Source organism: Chelon labrosus (assembly GCF_963514085.1).
Source record: "Chelon labrosus genome assembly, chromosome: 18".
Taxonomy (NCBI): domain Eukaryota; kingdom Metazoa; phylum Chordata; class Actinopteri; order Mugiliformes; family Mugilidae; genus Chelon; species Chelon labrosus.
Window position 1 is genome coordinate 16,627,747 of NC_140351.1, and position 16,939 is coordinate 16,644,685.

The following is a 16,939-nucleotide window of genomic DNA, read 5'->3' on the forward strand; positions in this document are numbered from 1 at the left end:
GAAGAGCTACTATTGACTGGGAGGCTAGGAAGCTAGAGGGCCCCAAAGTATAGTACAGAGCTGGTCTCTTACTACTAGCTAGGTCACTAGTAGTGGCAGTGGAGACCCAGCAGAGTTAAAATGAGAGTGAATATTGGAGCCAAATTTGCCAGGTAGTTAGAAGAACAACTCCAAACTAATGCTACACCTGTCTGAAGGTGTGAAAAGATTTTCACAAGGTGATAATGTGTCAGCGTTGTATTTATGGCTCGTCGCGTGGCACTCAATCCAACAAACTTAATCTAGGTTTAAATGTGTAAGATTTAGTGGCATCTAGCAGTGAGATTACGTGTTGCAACTGAATACCCCTCACATCACCTCTCCCTTTCCAAGCAAATTGGAGAACTGAGTCAGCCACTATAATACAAAACCACAAAAGACCCTTCCTGCATCCAGTGTTTGTTGTGTTCCTTGTGGGTTAACATGATGGTGCTTACATGGTGGAATAACTTGTTACCTATGTAGATATGAAGGACTTATTATAAGCTAACAAAAACACAGTGATTTGTAGTTACACACTAATGAAAACATGATTACAAATACTGCATCCCATTTCTGCTAATAGATCTCTGTGTATCCTACACAATGGCTCCTTAAAACAAATGTCACGATACAATTGTACAAATAGAGGCAACCCAGAGGCTAACTTTACTTTCCTCTAAAAATATTTTTTAAAAATGTCATTTAAATATATAATTTTGATGTATTTATTTTTTGTCTACCTTCATATCCCATTATCATCTGGCCTGTGGGGCACAGATTAAAGCCATCAGCTAGCTTTTTCAGGTCTTTAAGCCATGTACTGGGGAGGTTTCATCAACACATGGAACTTGCTGAATTGTCATGGTGATAGCTCCCAATTTTTGTGTGTACTTGTGGAGGTATTTTTTTTTTTTTGTCCCACGTTGCCTTGTTCCCGTGCACCCTGATGGAAATTTATGTCACGCCTGCCGATAGGAATTGGACACTAATTCAGTCACAAACCAAGGCCCAGTGGTTATGGTGATTTAACCGGTTTATTGTCAAGACAGAGGAAGCAGGTGGGAGCAGATTTGCAGGTCGACGGAGATGGACCAGAACCAGGTTTGTGGGGAATCCAGGGAACGTAGGGGTGGAAATGCAGGGAGGAAGGCTGGCGGACTGGTGGAGCAGGGCGAGGATTCCAGTAGATGATCCAAGAGCTGAAGACAGGGAAGACCAAATTAAGTAAATGCAACAGTAGTATTTACGACTAAAGACTTGAGCCACGGCACTATACCACAAAGGTAAGCAGATGATCTGGCGACGAGTGGAGGACTGAACCAGGATTTTATGGACAAGGGGAGTAGATGGCTGATGAGGCTCCATTGCTTGCAGGTGTGCAGGTAAATGGCTCCAGACCAACCCCCAGTGAGAAAAACACAGAGTCAGACACACCCAACAAGAAACATACAGGAGATCTGACAATTTAAGGCAAACAAGTGTATTGCAAGACATATCTTAAGTGTGACGGGGTAATAACTCACAATTTATCTAATCTGTTGGTATTTCAAATTGATATTAAAGCTTTTTTTCACATTAACCCTCATTATAAATGCTAACAAATACCAGCCTGATGTGTCTTTTGCGTCTGTTTTGCATCCTTTTCTAAAATAAATGCTTTTCCTCATGTATTGCTGAGATAAAAATATGTTCGGGGCAACAAATGAACAAAAGAATAAGGCCCAAAAAAAACTGAGTTTACGTAAGTATCTGATGTTGTTTTTTAAGGCATGACTGGATGCTCTATTCTGGTACTGAATGATTTATTTCTGCTTGCAGCAACACAAGACAGGTATGTCCACGTCAGCGCAAGTGAGATGAAGTAACACTACTTCTATCTTTAGCAGGATTTAGAGCAAGCAGCTGAGCTGATTTATTACCACCATCTCACTGGTGTCAGATGAATGATGAGCATCTAGACATGAAAAGTACCACAACAAGACAGTTTATAGCCTTGTTTTCTTTCTTTTTTATGTATGACCTCCCAGCATGGAACACAGTGTAAGGTACAGAGAAAAGTGTAATCTTAATTGTGCACATATCTGCCAGACCTCCCAAAGTGTCTGTGACCTTCTTTGTCCTGTATGCTTGCAGAGTTACAACCAATGTCCCTCTCAGCGATGATTTCATGAGGGAATACGGTCTGCTAATGGACAGATCGATAGTGTGACGACAATAGATGCATATTAATGGCACTGCGATATGAATGTGTATGAGTCCAGTTTAGCTTTTCTACCTACAGTAGAAAATGACATCAGGGGTCATCTGACAAGCCCAGTAATGAGTACAGCGTTAAGCCCAAATCCAGGAACATGCTCCCCAACCTCTGTCCTCTGAACCCAGAGTGCCATGACGTCCGAGGCAGGAGAACACTAATTGGGCTCTGATGTACTGCTCAGTGTCCACAGAGAGAAAGAGGGAGGAAAGGTGGAGGAGAAACACGAGAAGCGGGCTGGATATTTAAAAATATTGTGAATCCTTGATTTAGATGTGTATCTGCCTCTTGCAGATACGGTTGTTAGCAGTAAAAATACTCCATGCATCCAGAACTCAATACTACAAGCAGGTGGGATGAAAAGCAGACATCGCAACCACTTAACTAGGTATGCTGTGAACTGCTGTCGGTGCTCTCTATTCCCTGTACGCTGCACGCAGAGCAGAGACGAAGAGACACAAAACACACACAAACACAAGCGCTCTGTAACTGAGACTACTGCAAATAAATGACCACCTGCTCGGCCTTTATCAAATGTCACAGATTCACCAGTCAGACGGTACGTTCCCAAAACAAACCAGATACAATCTGTTAAATCTTAACAGAGATTTTGTTTAATAGTTGTGTTATTCTACAAATGAATAAGCTAACAGTGAAGTAGAAATATTGCCAAATCTAAACATACCACAATCACTAGAACACTATTTGTAATGTAATTTAAAAAAAAAAAAAAGTATGTGAGTGGATATAAACTTTGGGGATTTAACTTCATCTCTGGTCTTGGAAGGGAAGAAACATTATTCATGTGCCTGGTGATTTTCTACAGAAGAGTGGTTAAAAACTTTCAGAGAGCTGACGTCAGAGACTGGTGGACAGTTACACAAAAAGTCGAAAGAAAGTAATTTCTCCTAAAGAGGATGTGAAATGTCAGAGAGGGTGAAAACTGAACGTGGGCTGTACACGACGCAGTGTGTTATATACTTATAATAATGTCACAACAATAACATCTACCGAGCACACCACACTGACTGTGTCTTTAAAACTCCTGAATGTACTGACCAAGGTTGCCTTTTGTTGCGGCGAATTGAACTTTTCATTTGTGCGAAGAAAGGAACGTGCGTCACGTTGAAGAAGCGCTGAAAGAATCTTCTCCGCGTTCATCCTGAAAGCCTTTTCGCCTTCACAGGAATCTGATTTTCTGCGTTGAATGTGAACGAATGCAAAAAAAAAAACAATGCTAAAGGTAAGAAATAAGGAGGATCTGTAGCTTCAAGACAAAAATACTGTACTATCGCCGTAACAGGGCTATAACATTAGTCAAATGATTTGTTGCCTAAATTCAGTTGTCAGTTGGTCAATAGCAATTCAGATTGTCACAGGAGGCTTTACAGGACCCAGAGTCTGAAACTACCAGCACTAAAGCAAAAGTGGAAACAAAAAACTTCCTTTTAGCAGTAAGAAACCTTGAGCAGCTCATATGTGGAGGACCCTCTGCTTAATGCTGGCCGTGTAGAAACAGAAAAAGAAGGAGAAGAGAGAGGAGATTAATTCATAAATGCAAATGCGGAAAAAGCATACATGCAGCATGCAGCCCTGTTCGCATAGAAAGCCACATTTAAAGCGCTTCACTCGTCACCCATGGCCTTGTAGCTGCTAACAGATGTTCCAGGCTCTGGTTGCTTAGTTAACCTTCTTGTATAAATCCCAGTCCGAATATTTCAGTGTGAAACAAACAGAACGTAAAAACATTGCCAGTGTATGGAAGGAGCTAGCTGTTTTTATCATCATCTATATTTGAAAAGAAAATACAATGCCGTTCCATTGCGTCCACTCAACTCTCCAAGCTTGCTATCAATCAACTGTTAATACGGTGGTAGGAAGCAAAGACGCAGAGCGCGTAGCTGCAAAGCTCCTGAATGCACTGACTTTGCCAAGGTTGTCTTTTGTTGCTGCGAATTCAGCTTACCATTTTCAAGACAAAAGGAATGTGTTATTTTCTTTTTTTCTAAAGTTAAATTGCGTCATGTTGTAGAAGGTCTGAAAGAATCTTGTCCGTGTTTGGCCTGAAAGCTTTTTCACCTTCACCATGTATCAGACTTTCTGCTTTGAAAGTGGTCGGATATAAAAAAAAGTTGAAGGTATGAAATTGTGTTTCTTTGTTGACCTTTGTGACCTTTTGCTCCCATTGGTCGTCACCTCAAAGTTGAGATTAATTCAACTTTGTACCTGCCCACTTCTCACAGTTAAAAGTTTGCTCACAGTTTGTTCACACATTTTCGCACACATTCAACTCGCTGAATTTCATTAACTTTAAATGGTTTCTCTTCTCACATGTGAATAAGTTAGAATTCAGCAAACTAGCTAATTAAAATCAGTTCTATTGTTTGTTAACTTTAACTTGTGAATTATTCTTGAATTCAGTAGTGTTCTTTCAATCCAATAACAAATGCGTCAGACACATGACAAAATGTCTCCTCCTTTCAGAGAAAGAAGATGAAGGTCGGATTCTGTCCACCCACATAACAATTTTCTATTTTGTGAGACGCCTGGCATTAAAAACAGGACACCATTCACCAATGCAAACACAGCAATAGCTTTCCATAATGACTGAACTTTTGCACTGTGCCGCAGTCAGTCAAGCAGGACCCAGGGGGCGGCACTGATGAAAGGGCTCCATGTGGATTCCCCCTCCAGAAAGCTGTCACTCACACGGCCTCCCAGAGGAGCAGGGGGTATCCTGGGTTGAAGCGCAGAGTTTAGGATGTGGAGTAGGAGTTGAGAGAGACAGTATTTTAGGGAGCAGTTTGCCGGTGCAAAGTTGATTTCGACCTAAATAGAAGAAGTGTTGAGCTGTTCTGTCTGTAATCTTTTATCCAAAAGCATGCATATAGAGTTTGTTTTTTATATATATATACAGAGAGATTTAGCTTAAAAAAAAAATAGTTTGGCAGCTTGAATTCATGTGACCAAAACTTAACAAAGCTGAAATTCTCATTCTCATGTAATCACCTCCGCCGTTCCAATCAGAATAAATTTTCAAAAGGATCTTGAGGGGTGGTGCAAAGCTTTGATATTTCGCTTCACAGGAAAATATTAGTTCCTGATAACCAGTTTAGCTCTTGATCCGATCATTTCTCTCTGGATGTAATGAATTCTTTCCGGACATTTTTGCTCCAGAGGGAGTGAACATCATGTGATGTGAGAAGCTTCCTGGAGGGATACATTCATGGAGATAGCAAAACATCCGAGTTGTTCAAACAAGATTTTCAATGTGGTTAGCGACATCAAAATGCTAGGTCTATCTTGGTCATCTTCTTCTATTGAATGAATTCAGTCTTATCAATTAATTTGAGGCAAAAAATCACCTTCTGTTATATTTCTGGCAGATTCAACAGACTAAAGCATTTCAGCAACTCTTAGCTATATTGCTGCTGTACTGATGTTGATTATTTCCAATATTCTATCAAGTTTCCGTTTAAATATCTCTACTAGACCATAAATCCTAATCTGTCTAGTTCATTGAGCCAAAATCAAGACTTTGTTCACCGACAAATGCCAACAGAACTAAAGGCAGCTGTTTTATGAGCTAATTAGACAACGTTAGCATGCTAACAATCCAAACCGCTTTGTTAAAGTGAGCATGTTAGCATGCTGTTGTTAGCATATAAAGCTAAACACTGCTCTTCCTGAGCAGAGCCACACACAGCTGCTAGCTTGGCTGTAGACCTTTATTTTCTTGTGAAACACAAGATTATTTGACTTCTTCCTTCAGATGAGACAAATATATCCTCTAGCTTGGCTGCAGACTCTTAGTCTTGTTCATCAAAGTCTTAATTTTGTGACTGGTTTTCAGGCACTTCCTCTTTCTGTGTGTTTTGTCTGTGTGATTAATTTATGAAAGCATTAGTTACACTTTGTGTGGCTGTCGGTGCACTTTTATAAATCACTACATATTACTCAACCTGTTTTCCTGTATGAGAGCCTATTTATCAGCCCCTCCCTGCAACTTGCCATTTTCGCCTGTGGAAGACAACATAGCTGAGACCGAAGCCATTTGAGTGAAATATATCCACTGTGATCTTTTGGTACTCAGGAAGGCCACCGGCACCCCACCCACTCCCATCATATCCTCCTGGGACTGGTTGCTTGGTAACTCTGGCTGATTGGGTTAGCAGGGTTAAGAAAGGGTCTTGCACGGGCCGGAGGAATCAGATCACTCCCATTGATCATATTCTCTGTGCGCTCCGCTGAGAGCCTATGCCATAGCCACAAAATCAAAGCCCTGCCTTCATGTCTGAGAGGGGGTTATTACGCACACAGGGGAGCAGGCAGGGACATGACAGGCTTTGTGTGGTTGCTCAGTCTAACATCCCAAACCGCACATGGTGATGTGATGCTGCAACTACTCATAGCCGCAAGTGATGTGATTGTAATTGAAGCCCTTTAAAGAGATTTCAGGCACTACAGAGGGCAGAACTGGAGAGCGGGGGTGTGCAGACAAGCCTTCAACGTCTGGAAAAGGTCCTGCTCTCTGGTGACCTATTATCAGATATTATGAAATATGGGGATCTATTTAAGGTCATTAGATGTAATTGAGAGTGACAGACAAGTATAAAAAGCTGGAGAAAGGGAAGAGGGTGGATGACGACAGGGTGGGTGGTGGTTTTCCAAATGCCACCCGCTGCATCCACAGTGAGGGAGTTTGAGCAGGAGGCACAAACATTTCACTTTATTTTAATCGATATATTGCACTGATTATCATCTCACTGTAAAAAAAAAAAATAGACGTGCAACTTGGATTTTTTTTTCGTACAGAAGACATCAAACTTGAGCACAAACAAATCAACCATATTAAACAAAAATACACATAATGAAAACAAGATATGCATATACATATAAATATACATACACACAAACCCCAGCCTATAAACAGAGCAGCACATCACCCAATACTAATACACACACACACAAGTCGTCCTCTCCTCGCATGATATAAGCACCTATTCCCTTCTTATATGATTCAGAAAACGGCCCCAGACCTGGTAAAACTTCCCTTTGTTATCATTCAACCTTGCTATCATCAATTCATAGGAGGCATTATCCGTCATCAGCTTAAACCAGTCAGTAAATTCTGGTCGAGTCTGACTCTTCCAGGGGTGAAGAATGATTCTAGCTGCAGTGATGAAGACCGTCAGCGCTAAACCGAATTCTGCTTTTGAATGCTTTTTTCAGTAGGCAGAGTTGGGAGGATTCTGGTAGAGCCTTTCCAAGCCATTCACCCAATTTTCCTATAACCTCTCTCCAGGAAGGAAAAAACAATGAGCACTCCCACAATGAGTGCAAGAAGGTACCTGCCTACGCATACTTAGAACACAGGCTGTTCTGTATCAAGCCCATTTTATGGAGCCTAACTGGTGTATAATAATACCTGTGAATAATTTTACAATGTGTGAATTTACCTCGGACGTCTCTGATGAACCACCCTATATTTGTTATTGTGTTTTCCCACACATCTTCCCCAATGTCACAATTTAGATCTCTTTGCCAAGAGTTATTCAGAGTGAGCAGAACTAGGTCAACTTGGATTTTTAATGTCCAGCTGTTGTTGTGTAAAAACAAAATACAAACTGTACATCTAAAGTTGGTACGCCACCAATAATCCATTTCCAGCAGATTTTGACTTTCAATGGCAGGAAAGCTGCGCATGTAACTAATAAATTAAAACAAATAAGGAAGTTGAACATTTCCAAACTAAGAATCTTCTTAATCTTTTGTCTTTCTGTATGGGGCAATAAAGGAGGAATATGAATACCAAAAAGATGGAAACTACCAAGAAAATCTACTGAACAGTGCGTCCCAACATTTGTCAGGCCGCTAGTTAGCTAATTAAAGCAACACATCATATGGCACAGTGACTGGCAATAGGGAGAATGGGATCTGTTACATGGCCACTCTGTGCCACCAAATGCTTACTCGAGCATTATATTTTACACGGAACTTTTTTTTATTCAGAAATACATAATGCTTTACAGCACTGAATCTGTCACTGTCAGCAGGTCTTCAGCTTGATAGATAGATAGATAGATAGATAGATAGATAGATAGATAAGCTTGTTGTTTGACTGCAAAGTATTCATCTCACTAGTTTTTCATCATTAACTGAAGACAGTCAACGTTAACAAAGGATTTATCCACTAGCTAGCTGTACTCACCTCACAATGAAACCTTTAACACTGACAACACTGACTTTGAATTGACAGCTTGTCGTGGGATTTGCGTTTTTCTTTCCTTTCTGTTCATAGCTGTGATTTAATAGCAGGGGAATGGTTCAAAGTAAACTAGCGCTGTGGGAATTAAGGAGTTTCATTTAGACGAAGGACACATAACACTGAGTTGCCTGTTGTTGCGGACAGTCATATTGCTTTTTTGTGTTGAAAGGATAATATTGCATTTTTTGCAAAAGCAACTGAGCGACTGCTAGGCTACATTTCAATAGGAATTGCATTTACCAGTTGTGACCACAGGGGCCGCTGTTTCTGCTGCTGAGCCAAAATTACATAGTGTTGCTTTAAAGTAGCCAACTTATTACAGTGGCTACTATTAGTTATGCTCTCAGTTGACTGTAATGTTTCTACATTTTTGCTTGTTTAATTCAAGAAACAGGCAGAAATCTCTGCTGTGACAAAAAAATATGCATAAAAGACAGAAGCAAGATTGTAAAGATGTGGACAATGTATGCTAACATATCTAACTATCCCTTGTCCTATATAATCCTGTGTAAACAATATAATATATATATATATATATTTATATATATAAAATATATATAAACAATGTCAAACTTAAAGCATTAATATAGGTTGGTAAAAGGATGAAATATTCTCTTTTGCTTGGCTTGTTTTATATAATTACATTACGGCTTGAAAAGTACTTGATTTACTACAGAGAAAACATTAATTTCCCAGATTTATTTCAGTTATGTGAAATGTGTTGGGAGGCAGTCTCTTTCATAGCAGCAGTCTACTCTAGGCTCTTGACTGATGAAGGAGTAGATATAAAAATGTGCATTTCTACCTTAAAACGAGTGGATACAATAAGCATGCACAGCCTAATTTCTGTGCATGCTTAGCTGAAACCAGTCCACCCCAGCTCTTTTGCCTCACATCGTTGTGCTTGGCACAGAGCGTGTGTACCAGTGTTGAGACTGGCCAACTGTTCCACCAGTCCTGCAGGCCTTTGGTGGCGACTGCTGAAGTCCCGGAGAGGTGTAAAGTGCAGCGAGGCAGTGTGTGGCGCGGGCTGGGTGATCCCTCCCACGTCCCTTTACTCATGCTGTCCCGAGGGGAGGTAGACACCCGGCCAACTGGTGTCACTGTTCCTCCGCCAAACCGACTGAGTCACCATGAAAATAGGGCAGAGACTTGGATCATTTGGTCTCCATTCCACCAGCTTTCCTTTGTTTCTGATTCATTTTGCAACATCTTGAAGTTATTGACCGTCCACACAACAACAACACGCGACGCCCACGTTGATGAGGAAAAACTAACGGACACTTCTTATCATTTTTTATTGCATGAGGTGTGTTTGACGAGCGTCTTTGCTTGACAGTGTATGTAGTTTATAGTTTTTTTTGCTGCCAAATTGTTCCCCTGTTCTGTTATATCCCATTAACACTGATGAGGGAGGGTCTGTTTCCACTGTTAGAATACAGAAGTTTTTATTCTCTTAAATGTGACTAAATACTTCTGGTGATATTGCCTTCAAAGATTAGACGAAATTTTTGTTGTTTACAAAAATTTATTCATAGAAATCTTACAACACGTTTTTTTTTAAACATTTATTGACTTGACCCTTGCAGATCGTCATTTGAAGTAGTAATCTAATATTCACTTTCCACACAATAAATATATATATATATACATATATATATATATCTTTGAAGATTATTTTAGTAAGGCTATTGGCGCTTTTATTATCATACACATAATGTTTCATGGAGAGCAGCTGCTCTTTCCCTTTGCTTTCACAAAAATCTACATCTAGAGCTCTAAAAACAAAGTGCAACAGAAAGCAATGCAAGCGAGAAGGCTTGACGCCCAAGCTGAATGGTACTAAAGATCCTATCAAACATCAGTGCAACACAAAAAAAAAAACAACAACAACAAAAGGATGAAATGTAAGCTGATGATGTGCAGCATTGTAGGGCCACTAAATAGCCATCTGTGATTCATGGCGATTTTAAAGTCGATGCAAGGCACCACAGCCGCAAACTGCTTCCTGCGTCACAAATCCTAGAGGGGAATGCAAAATTAAAGAGAGATTGATACAGTAAACACAGATCGAAGAACTTCACCCTGGCAATGACCTAAGCTAAGGATCAGCTCGCCCCAAAAATTTGAATCCCTGCCTCATAAATTTGGTGAGAAGTGTACAGACTGGGGAACCGTAAAGTGAGAACTACAGCCACTGGTGTAATTTATGTAATGTGAACTGTTGAGTGTTGCCGGATGGTCAATTTTTTTCTGATCCCTCAGCTTCTCACATGAGCACGTTCTTCATCATTCGGCCCACCCTTCTTGTCCTGATTTGCGTTCTCTTGGTGACTGCGTTTTCCTCTTATGTTCTCACCCTCCCTCTTCTTTAGATTGAATTAATTATGGCAGCCTTTTGTGCCACAGTGCAGATATATAGATCATAGAAAATGACCACTTTAATGATTTGTCTTCACGTACAACTCAACAGCAGATCACAAAAGACAAACCTCCAGTCGTCTAAGTATAACAGAACCTTTAAATCATGACATTAGACTGAGCAATTCTTGCCAGCGGTAAAGTACATTCAGAGTGATTCATCAATGGAGGTTCAACGTACAGCTTGTGTAGGAAATGTAAGTGAGGAGTACAGAACACAAAACAACATCCAGAAATGACAGGCATGTATGTTTGTAGTAGTCAGAAAACAAGCAAAACCATCTAGTTGGAGTCGTCTGCACAGATGCGGTGGCTAGTGCAATTACTTTAATCATGCAATCTATTGTAGTTTTTTTTTTTTTTTTTTTTACATTGGTTCACATGACAGAAAAAGGGAAGCACAATAGACCCAGAAGGTTCAAACACAAAAGTTCAAACTGCCTCGCACGTCTCTCAGTGAGAACAAACCGATGAATAAGTCACCATGTAACAAGTATCATTGCTTTTTTTTTTTTTTTTTCTGTATTTTTTTAATTTGCCTGATGGTGCTTGAGATGTCAGTGATACTTATTATATGGGCAGAGAGACTAGAGGAAAACCTTGAGCAGAATTCAAACACAGTTGATAGAAACACAAGATTGGCACTTTACATGAGTCAAAGGTGAAAGCTCACTTTGTAAACACTGCGGAAGAAAAAAGGGCGAGAAAAACCTCAAAAGTACTCTGGTCCTCAGTTCAGATTTGGGATTTTTTGATTTGGTAAAAGATACCGAAAACTGGCATTTCGATAGTTTTTAAAGCCAGCAGTGCTCATCTGGTTTAACCCAGTGTTTTTTTTATTTTTGGTTAGAATTATTATTTTTTTGGCTCAATCGACAATAACATATCAGTCTGATCAAAGTCTCTCCAAATTCAGCCAGTACGCTCGTGGCTGTACAGGAATTAAAATCTTTGAGACTCTAGAGAGACAGGAGCACAGATGAGGTGGAAGAAGAGTTTGGGTTTGAGTGTTTGAAGCAAGATCACAAGAGTTGAAGGTGAGAAGAAAAGGGGAGGGGCATGAGAAGCCCCTGCAAGGACGCGGCCTCAGGAAAGGGCCCAAAACTCACCGGAAATTCGTGAGAGAACTGTTTCAGCCAGTCTCCCAAAAAAGCCTCAAACTCATCCCCGTCCGGGAGGGCATCAAAGTCTATCTCTTGTAGGATATGGTGAATACCTATGTCTTCAAGGCTGTTGTGAATAAAGACAACTAAACTCTTAATGTCACTTAACAAAAAGCAGCATTCAATACATTGATTGTCTTTTAAACTATTTATTTTCAACCGCATTTCTTCGCTTAATGTTTAAAAGACAGGGCTGTTGGAGCATATCATGTCAAACACTTGTGTCCCCTCAATAAATAAGTCTAAAAAAAGTAAATCAATGAATACATAAATAGAGGCTATTCTTTAAAATGAACAAAAATTGGTCCACAAAGTAGATATGTGCGTCCTCAACTGCTTTAAGTACAAAATAAAAAACAATATTATTATCAAAATATTCATTTTAATGGCTTACTTCATACATAAATACATGTTTAAGAACACAAAATTGATCCACTGATTAGTCAGATCTCAAAATGACTTCATCTGGGGCTGCAAACACTTAAGGTTTTTTTTTGTTTTTGTTCAGGAGGGGTGAGGAGGATGCTACAAATATGCCAGCCGCCGTCCTTTGTTTCTAATTCTCTGTCTATACCTTTTCCCAAGGACCGCCGCCAGGTATTTCTTGACTGCCATTTGCTTTCGGTAGCGGCTGTAGCTGTCTGTGAAGATCCCGTCTGAGTGTCGCTTGGACAGGGGCTCTGAGCTGTCGTCCAGCACCTTCCCCCCGCTGCGAGAGAGACAAGAGGCAGGTCTCACCACCATTGCGTTGGTACATGTGCATTCACAAGACCCTCCCCTCATGTGCATGTGTAGCCTGTGGAGCTGAGCTGAAGGGCTTGGACACTTGGACTGTGCCACCATCTTAAAGGGAGCATCATTGGATAATCAGATTCCCCATTTTGTTCAGGACAGTGCAGCCTGGAGTGGTGTGTGTTTAAACCCAATCTGTGTCCTCCTTTTGGAGCATTTTAATGGGAATCACCAGATTTAGTAACAAAGCCTTTTTTTTCCCAGAAAGCTTTTGCATTAAGAACCTTGGAAAATAGTCTTTCAAAGGCTTTTATTTTGAAGATATATTCATATTCTGCTTAACTCTTAACCCACCCCAGGGCAATTTTACACACATATGTAAAAGTGATGGGCCTGCTCCGGATGCTGGAGTATACTGCTACCCCCCTCCTTCCATCCACTGGGACCCAGTCCTATAAATTATTCATATGGAAATAAATTTAAACCTGTGCGCCTTAATTCCTCCATCTGCGCCTTAAAGCAGCAGAGAGCTCAGATAAAATGGCACGTCCCAAATCAATCAAGTGCCCCTTTGTGCTCCCCTCGACTATTAATAAAGGGCTCGTTCAGATTTAGCAGCACGCAGAGACAAAATGGGACAGAGACATTTACAGTACGTATAACAGCGTGAATTATGAGCTTTTAAAAAGGTCTGTCAAAAGAAACCCAAACGCACAAAGGACAGAAAACATCAAATATATATATTTTAAAGAAGGAATAGGTGACAACCAAGAAGATGCTCTTACCCTACACGTTTTGCCATCAGAGAATGAAGGTATTTCCTTGCTGATAACTGACCCAGCGCTTTCCTGTAGGCTTTATTAAACATGCCGTCTGCATGCCTTTCCGTTCTGGGATGATAGATAGCCACACAGTAAAATCACCACACACCCAGCGCAAGAGGCAACAATGTCAAAAAAATATACCCATCTGAAGTCGATCATCTCTAATTTAGTCTTTTTTTTTTCTTCTTATAAAGTGTAAACTTATTCTGATTAGCATTATTTAAATTAATTTGTGTTTTTTCTTTCATTATTTTCCCAGGCTATTCGGCTTCAAAATGCAGGTCGGTTTTTGCAGAGCCTTTCGCATATTTACAGAAAAAAAAACACGATTTTAAGTTGTTTGTTTGTCCAATCTTTTCTTGCAAATTGTTCACCGAGTCCATCCGTTTCAAAGAAATCGTGATTTGTATCGATGAAGTTCCCTTAATTTACATTAAAAGAAAACAGACAAGACTAATTTCCTTCAAAAACAAATGGAATAAAATAAAAACTCTCACTTCGAAGTTACAACATTTCGACGGTACGCACACATAAACGCACGACATACATGGACAGAGATAAGACTAAAGCAATGAGGTGTTCAACACGGATGTCTACACGGTTCAGATGGGGGAGAAGAAAGTTTGCGTAAAGCGGCGATGATAGTCACCTTTTCTCCGGCGGGTAGAACAAAGTGTAGACGTCGTCGGCGACAGACGGAGAGCTTCTCACATCCATTTGGTCTGTGTCATAATCCAGGGACGGTAAAGAATTGCCGTCCTCATCATAAACCTCACTGTCGAGTCTGAATGAAAAGGAATAGGAGAGAGTTTGTTACAACTTTTTTATGGTAAATTAAGAAGAAAAAGAAAAATCTATGCCGAAATTTGACTTGCTGCCAACTATTTTAAGTGTTTGTCTCTAAAAAGAAAAAGAAAAAAATCAGCGCGTAAACCTTTCACCAAATCGTTTTCTATTAATCATCTAATCACATAAATGAATGGCTGCAGAACCGATTGAGACACTGCACTGCCACAGGAGCCTAAATTACATTACAGCCGCTCCCTGGAGAATGTTTCTCAGTCCTATGGATTGGCTGTCAGATGCTGTTATCCAGTAATCCAATCGGCTATTACACTCACTGACATAACAAACTGTAAAGCAGATCTGATCTTTAGGCTGCTACTGCTCAGCGCACTAATGAAAACCTCTCTTTTTAAAAAGCACAGAAAATAGACTTCACCATCTGAAAAGTGAAAACATGGAAGAGAGTACGTACCTAACACTGGGAAAGCTAAGCCCCACAGGTGAGCAGTGGACGCTGTAATGCATAATGATTCCATAGATGAGTAGTGCTAAAGTCGCTTTACTGGACATTGTCCTGCTGCAAAAGAAAAAGAAACGACATTAAATAAGTGAACAGGTGTATAATTACACGACTTACAATGAGGGTAGATTCAGATTTCTTGTCATTACTTTAACACCTCTTAGTTTCTATAAGAAAATAAAACTGCCACACCTGACTTTCTACAAACTCTCTCCACTTTTACGCAGCGTAAAAATCCCGAAAAGTGCCTCCTCTTACCAGTTACGAGACAATGAGCGCTGAAGACCTCAACTGGGAGAGTGAGATAGGATCTCTATCTCGGTCTCTCTCTCTCTCTCTCTCTCTCTCTCTCCCTTCCGCTCTTCTTCCTCTACTCCCTCAGTGAAGCGCCTCTTCAGTGCTGTCCTGCTTGCGCCGAGTGTGCAGCCCTCCGTGCGCTCGCAGCTCAGTTCTCGGGGTTTTTGTTACGTGTTGTCGGTCATGGGCTGGACGAGAGAGCGCCAAACATTTGTCTGCGGAAAACTTTCCTGCGTCCTGCAAACTTAGCTCCCTTTGGTTTTTTATCCATCATTCCGAAAGGCATGCCTTTTTCATTTGTCACGTAGGTGAGGGAGGGGGCGAGTGGAGAGGGGAGGTGGGCGGCTGCGTCATCGCCCCCCCTGTCCCATTGGAGTGCATCCTTCTTCCGCGTCAATGAAAGACCCCGAGCCAAGTCATAAAAAAAAAAAAGGGAATGGATTCAAACATTATCATTAATTAAACTGTGAATTAATGTCAACATTTGACGTCACGCCATAAATAGATCACATGACGGCTCATCTGAAGCCTGGTGGGAGGTGAGGGAGCTGTCCAGTGCTGAAATCCGCTCCGAGCTGAATTTAGACTTTTACTCTTCCTTCTAGAAAAAAAAGTTTCTGATGCAATAGATAGATGTTTCAGAAAAGGCTGTTTTAAATTATGACCATCTATCAATTGTTTTTTATTTTTTAAATTTCCTGCTTCTCACTTGCCTCACCCTGTTAAGATCAGAGATCACCTACACAACCAGGTTTTTCAGTATGCCTGGAATTTCAGACTTCATCGACCATCTATATATGAAATACAAGGAATTTGTGCTCTGCATTAAACCCATCCAAATGAGCACGCTTAGAGTAGTGGGCAGCCAGAGAAGCATAGTTTGGGATGTTTAGGTGCTTGCTCAAGGCCCCTCGGTCATGGGCATAGAGGGAGTGAATCCAGTGACCTCATCGTTCCAGCACTGCTTCTCTAACCCCAAGCTCCCCCATCAAGGAAGATTTTAACCTGGATGTAATCTTGAATCAGTTTAAGTCCTGTTTTCCTTTGTGCTTTAAAATGCTGTCTCATGCCGTGTAGATAGATATACAACATCGGCTTCCGTCAGCTGTTTTCTCTTCTAACTGGAGCCTCACCTGATTTTTAGTACTAACAGATCAGCTACCATCGTAGCGCAAGTTTGGTTACAGCCAGTCTGTAATATAGAAAATCACCAACTCAAGCTGTAGAGAGACTATTTTATCTAAAAATTAAAAATCTCCAGACTTCTTCAGACCATCTTTGGTTTTTATTGGACACCATGAATGAAGACGGGATACTACATTTTACATTACTGAACTTAAGATGGGGCGGCACCGTGGCGAGGTGGTTAGCACTGATACCTCACAGTGAGAAGGTCCCGGGTTCGAATCCATGGATCCTCTCTGTGTGGAGTTTGCATGTTCTCCCTGTGTCTGCGTGGGTTCTGTCCGGGTACTCCGGCTTCCTCCCACTGTCCAAAGACATGCTTGTTAGGTTAACTCGTGATTCTAAATTGGCCGTAGGTGTGCATGTGAGTGTGAATGGTTGTCTGTCTCTCTGTGTTAGTCCTGTGATAGACTGGAGACCTGTCCAGGATGTACCCTGCCTCTCGCTCAGTGACAGATAGGCTCCCCA

General features: G+C 40.8%; 1 protein-coding gene across 3 annotated transcripts; it reads right to left on the reverse strand.

The window, feature by feature from the left end:
* Positions 1 to 10,057: 10,057 nt before the first annotated feature.
* Positions 10,058 to 15,534, reverse strand: adcyap1a (adenylate cyclase activating polypeptide 1a). 3 transcript variants are annotated; one of them, XM_084565791.1, is made up of 7 exons: positions 15,248 to 15,534; positions 14,942 to 15,046; positions 14,333 to 14,467; positions 13,645 to 13,749; positions 12,702 to 12,836; positions 12,074 to 12,194; positions 10,058 to 10,565 (listed from the first exon to the last, which is right to left on the reverse strand). In XM_084565791.1, the coding sequence occupies exons 2-7, from the start codon at positions 15,037 to 15,039 to the stop codon at positions 10,557 to 10,559; spliced, it is 603 nt and encodes a 200-aa protein (XP_084421917.1). In that variant the 5' UTR covers positions 15,040 to 15,046; positions 15,248 to 15,534; the 3' UTR covers positions 10,058 to 10,556. The 3 variants fall into 3 exon arrangements, with proteins under 3 accessions (XP_084421917.1, XP_084421915.1, XP_084421916.1); XM_084565789.1 differs by lacking the exon at positions 10,058 to 10,565 and having other exon boundaries at positions 11,519 to 12,194; XM_084565790.1 differs by lacking the exon at positions 10,058 to 10,565 and having other exon boundaries at positions 11,519 to 12,194; positions 15,182 to 15,534.
* Positions 15,535 to 16,939: the final 1,405 nt, after the last annotated feature.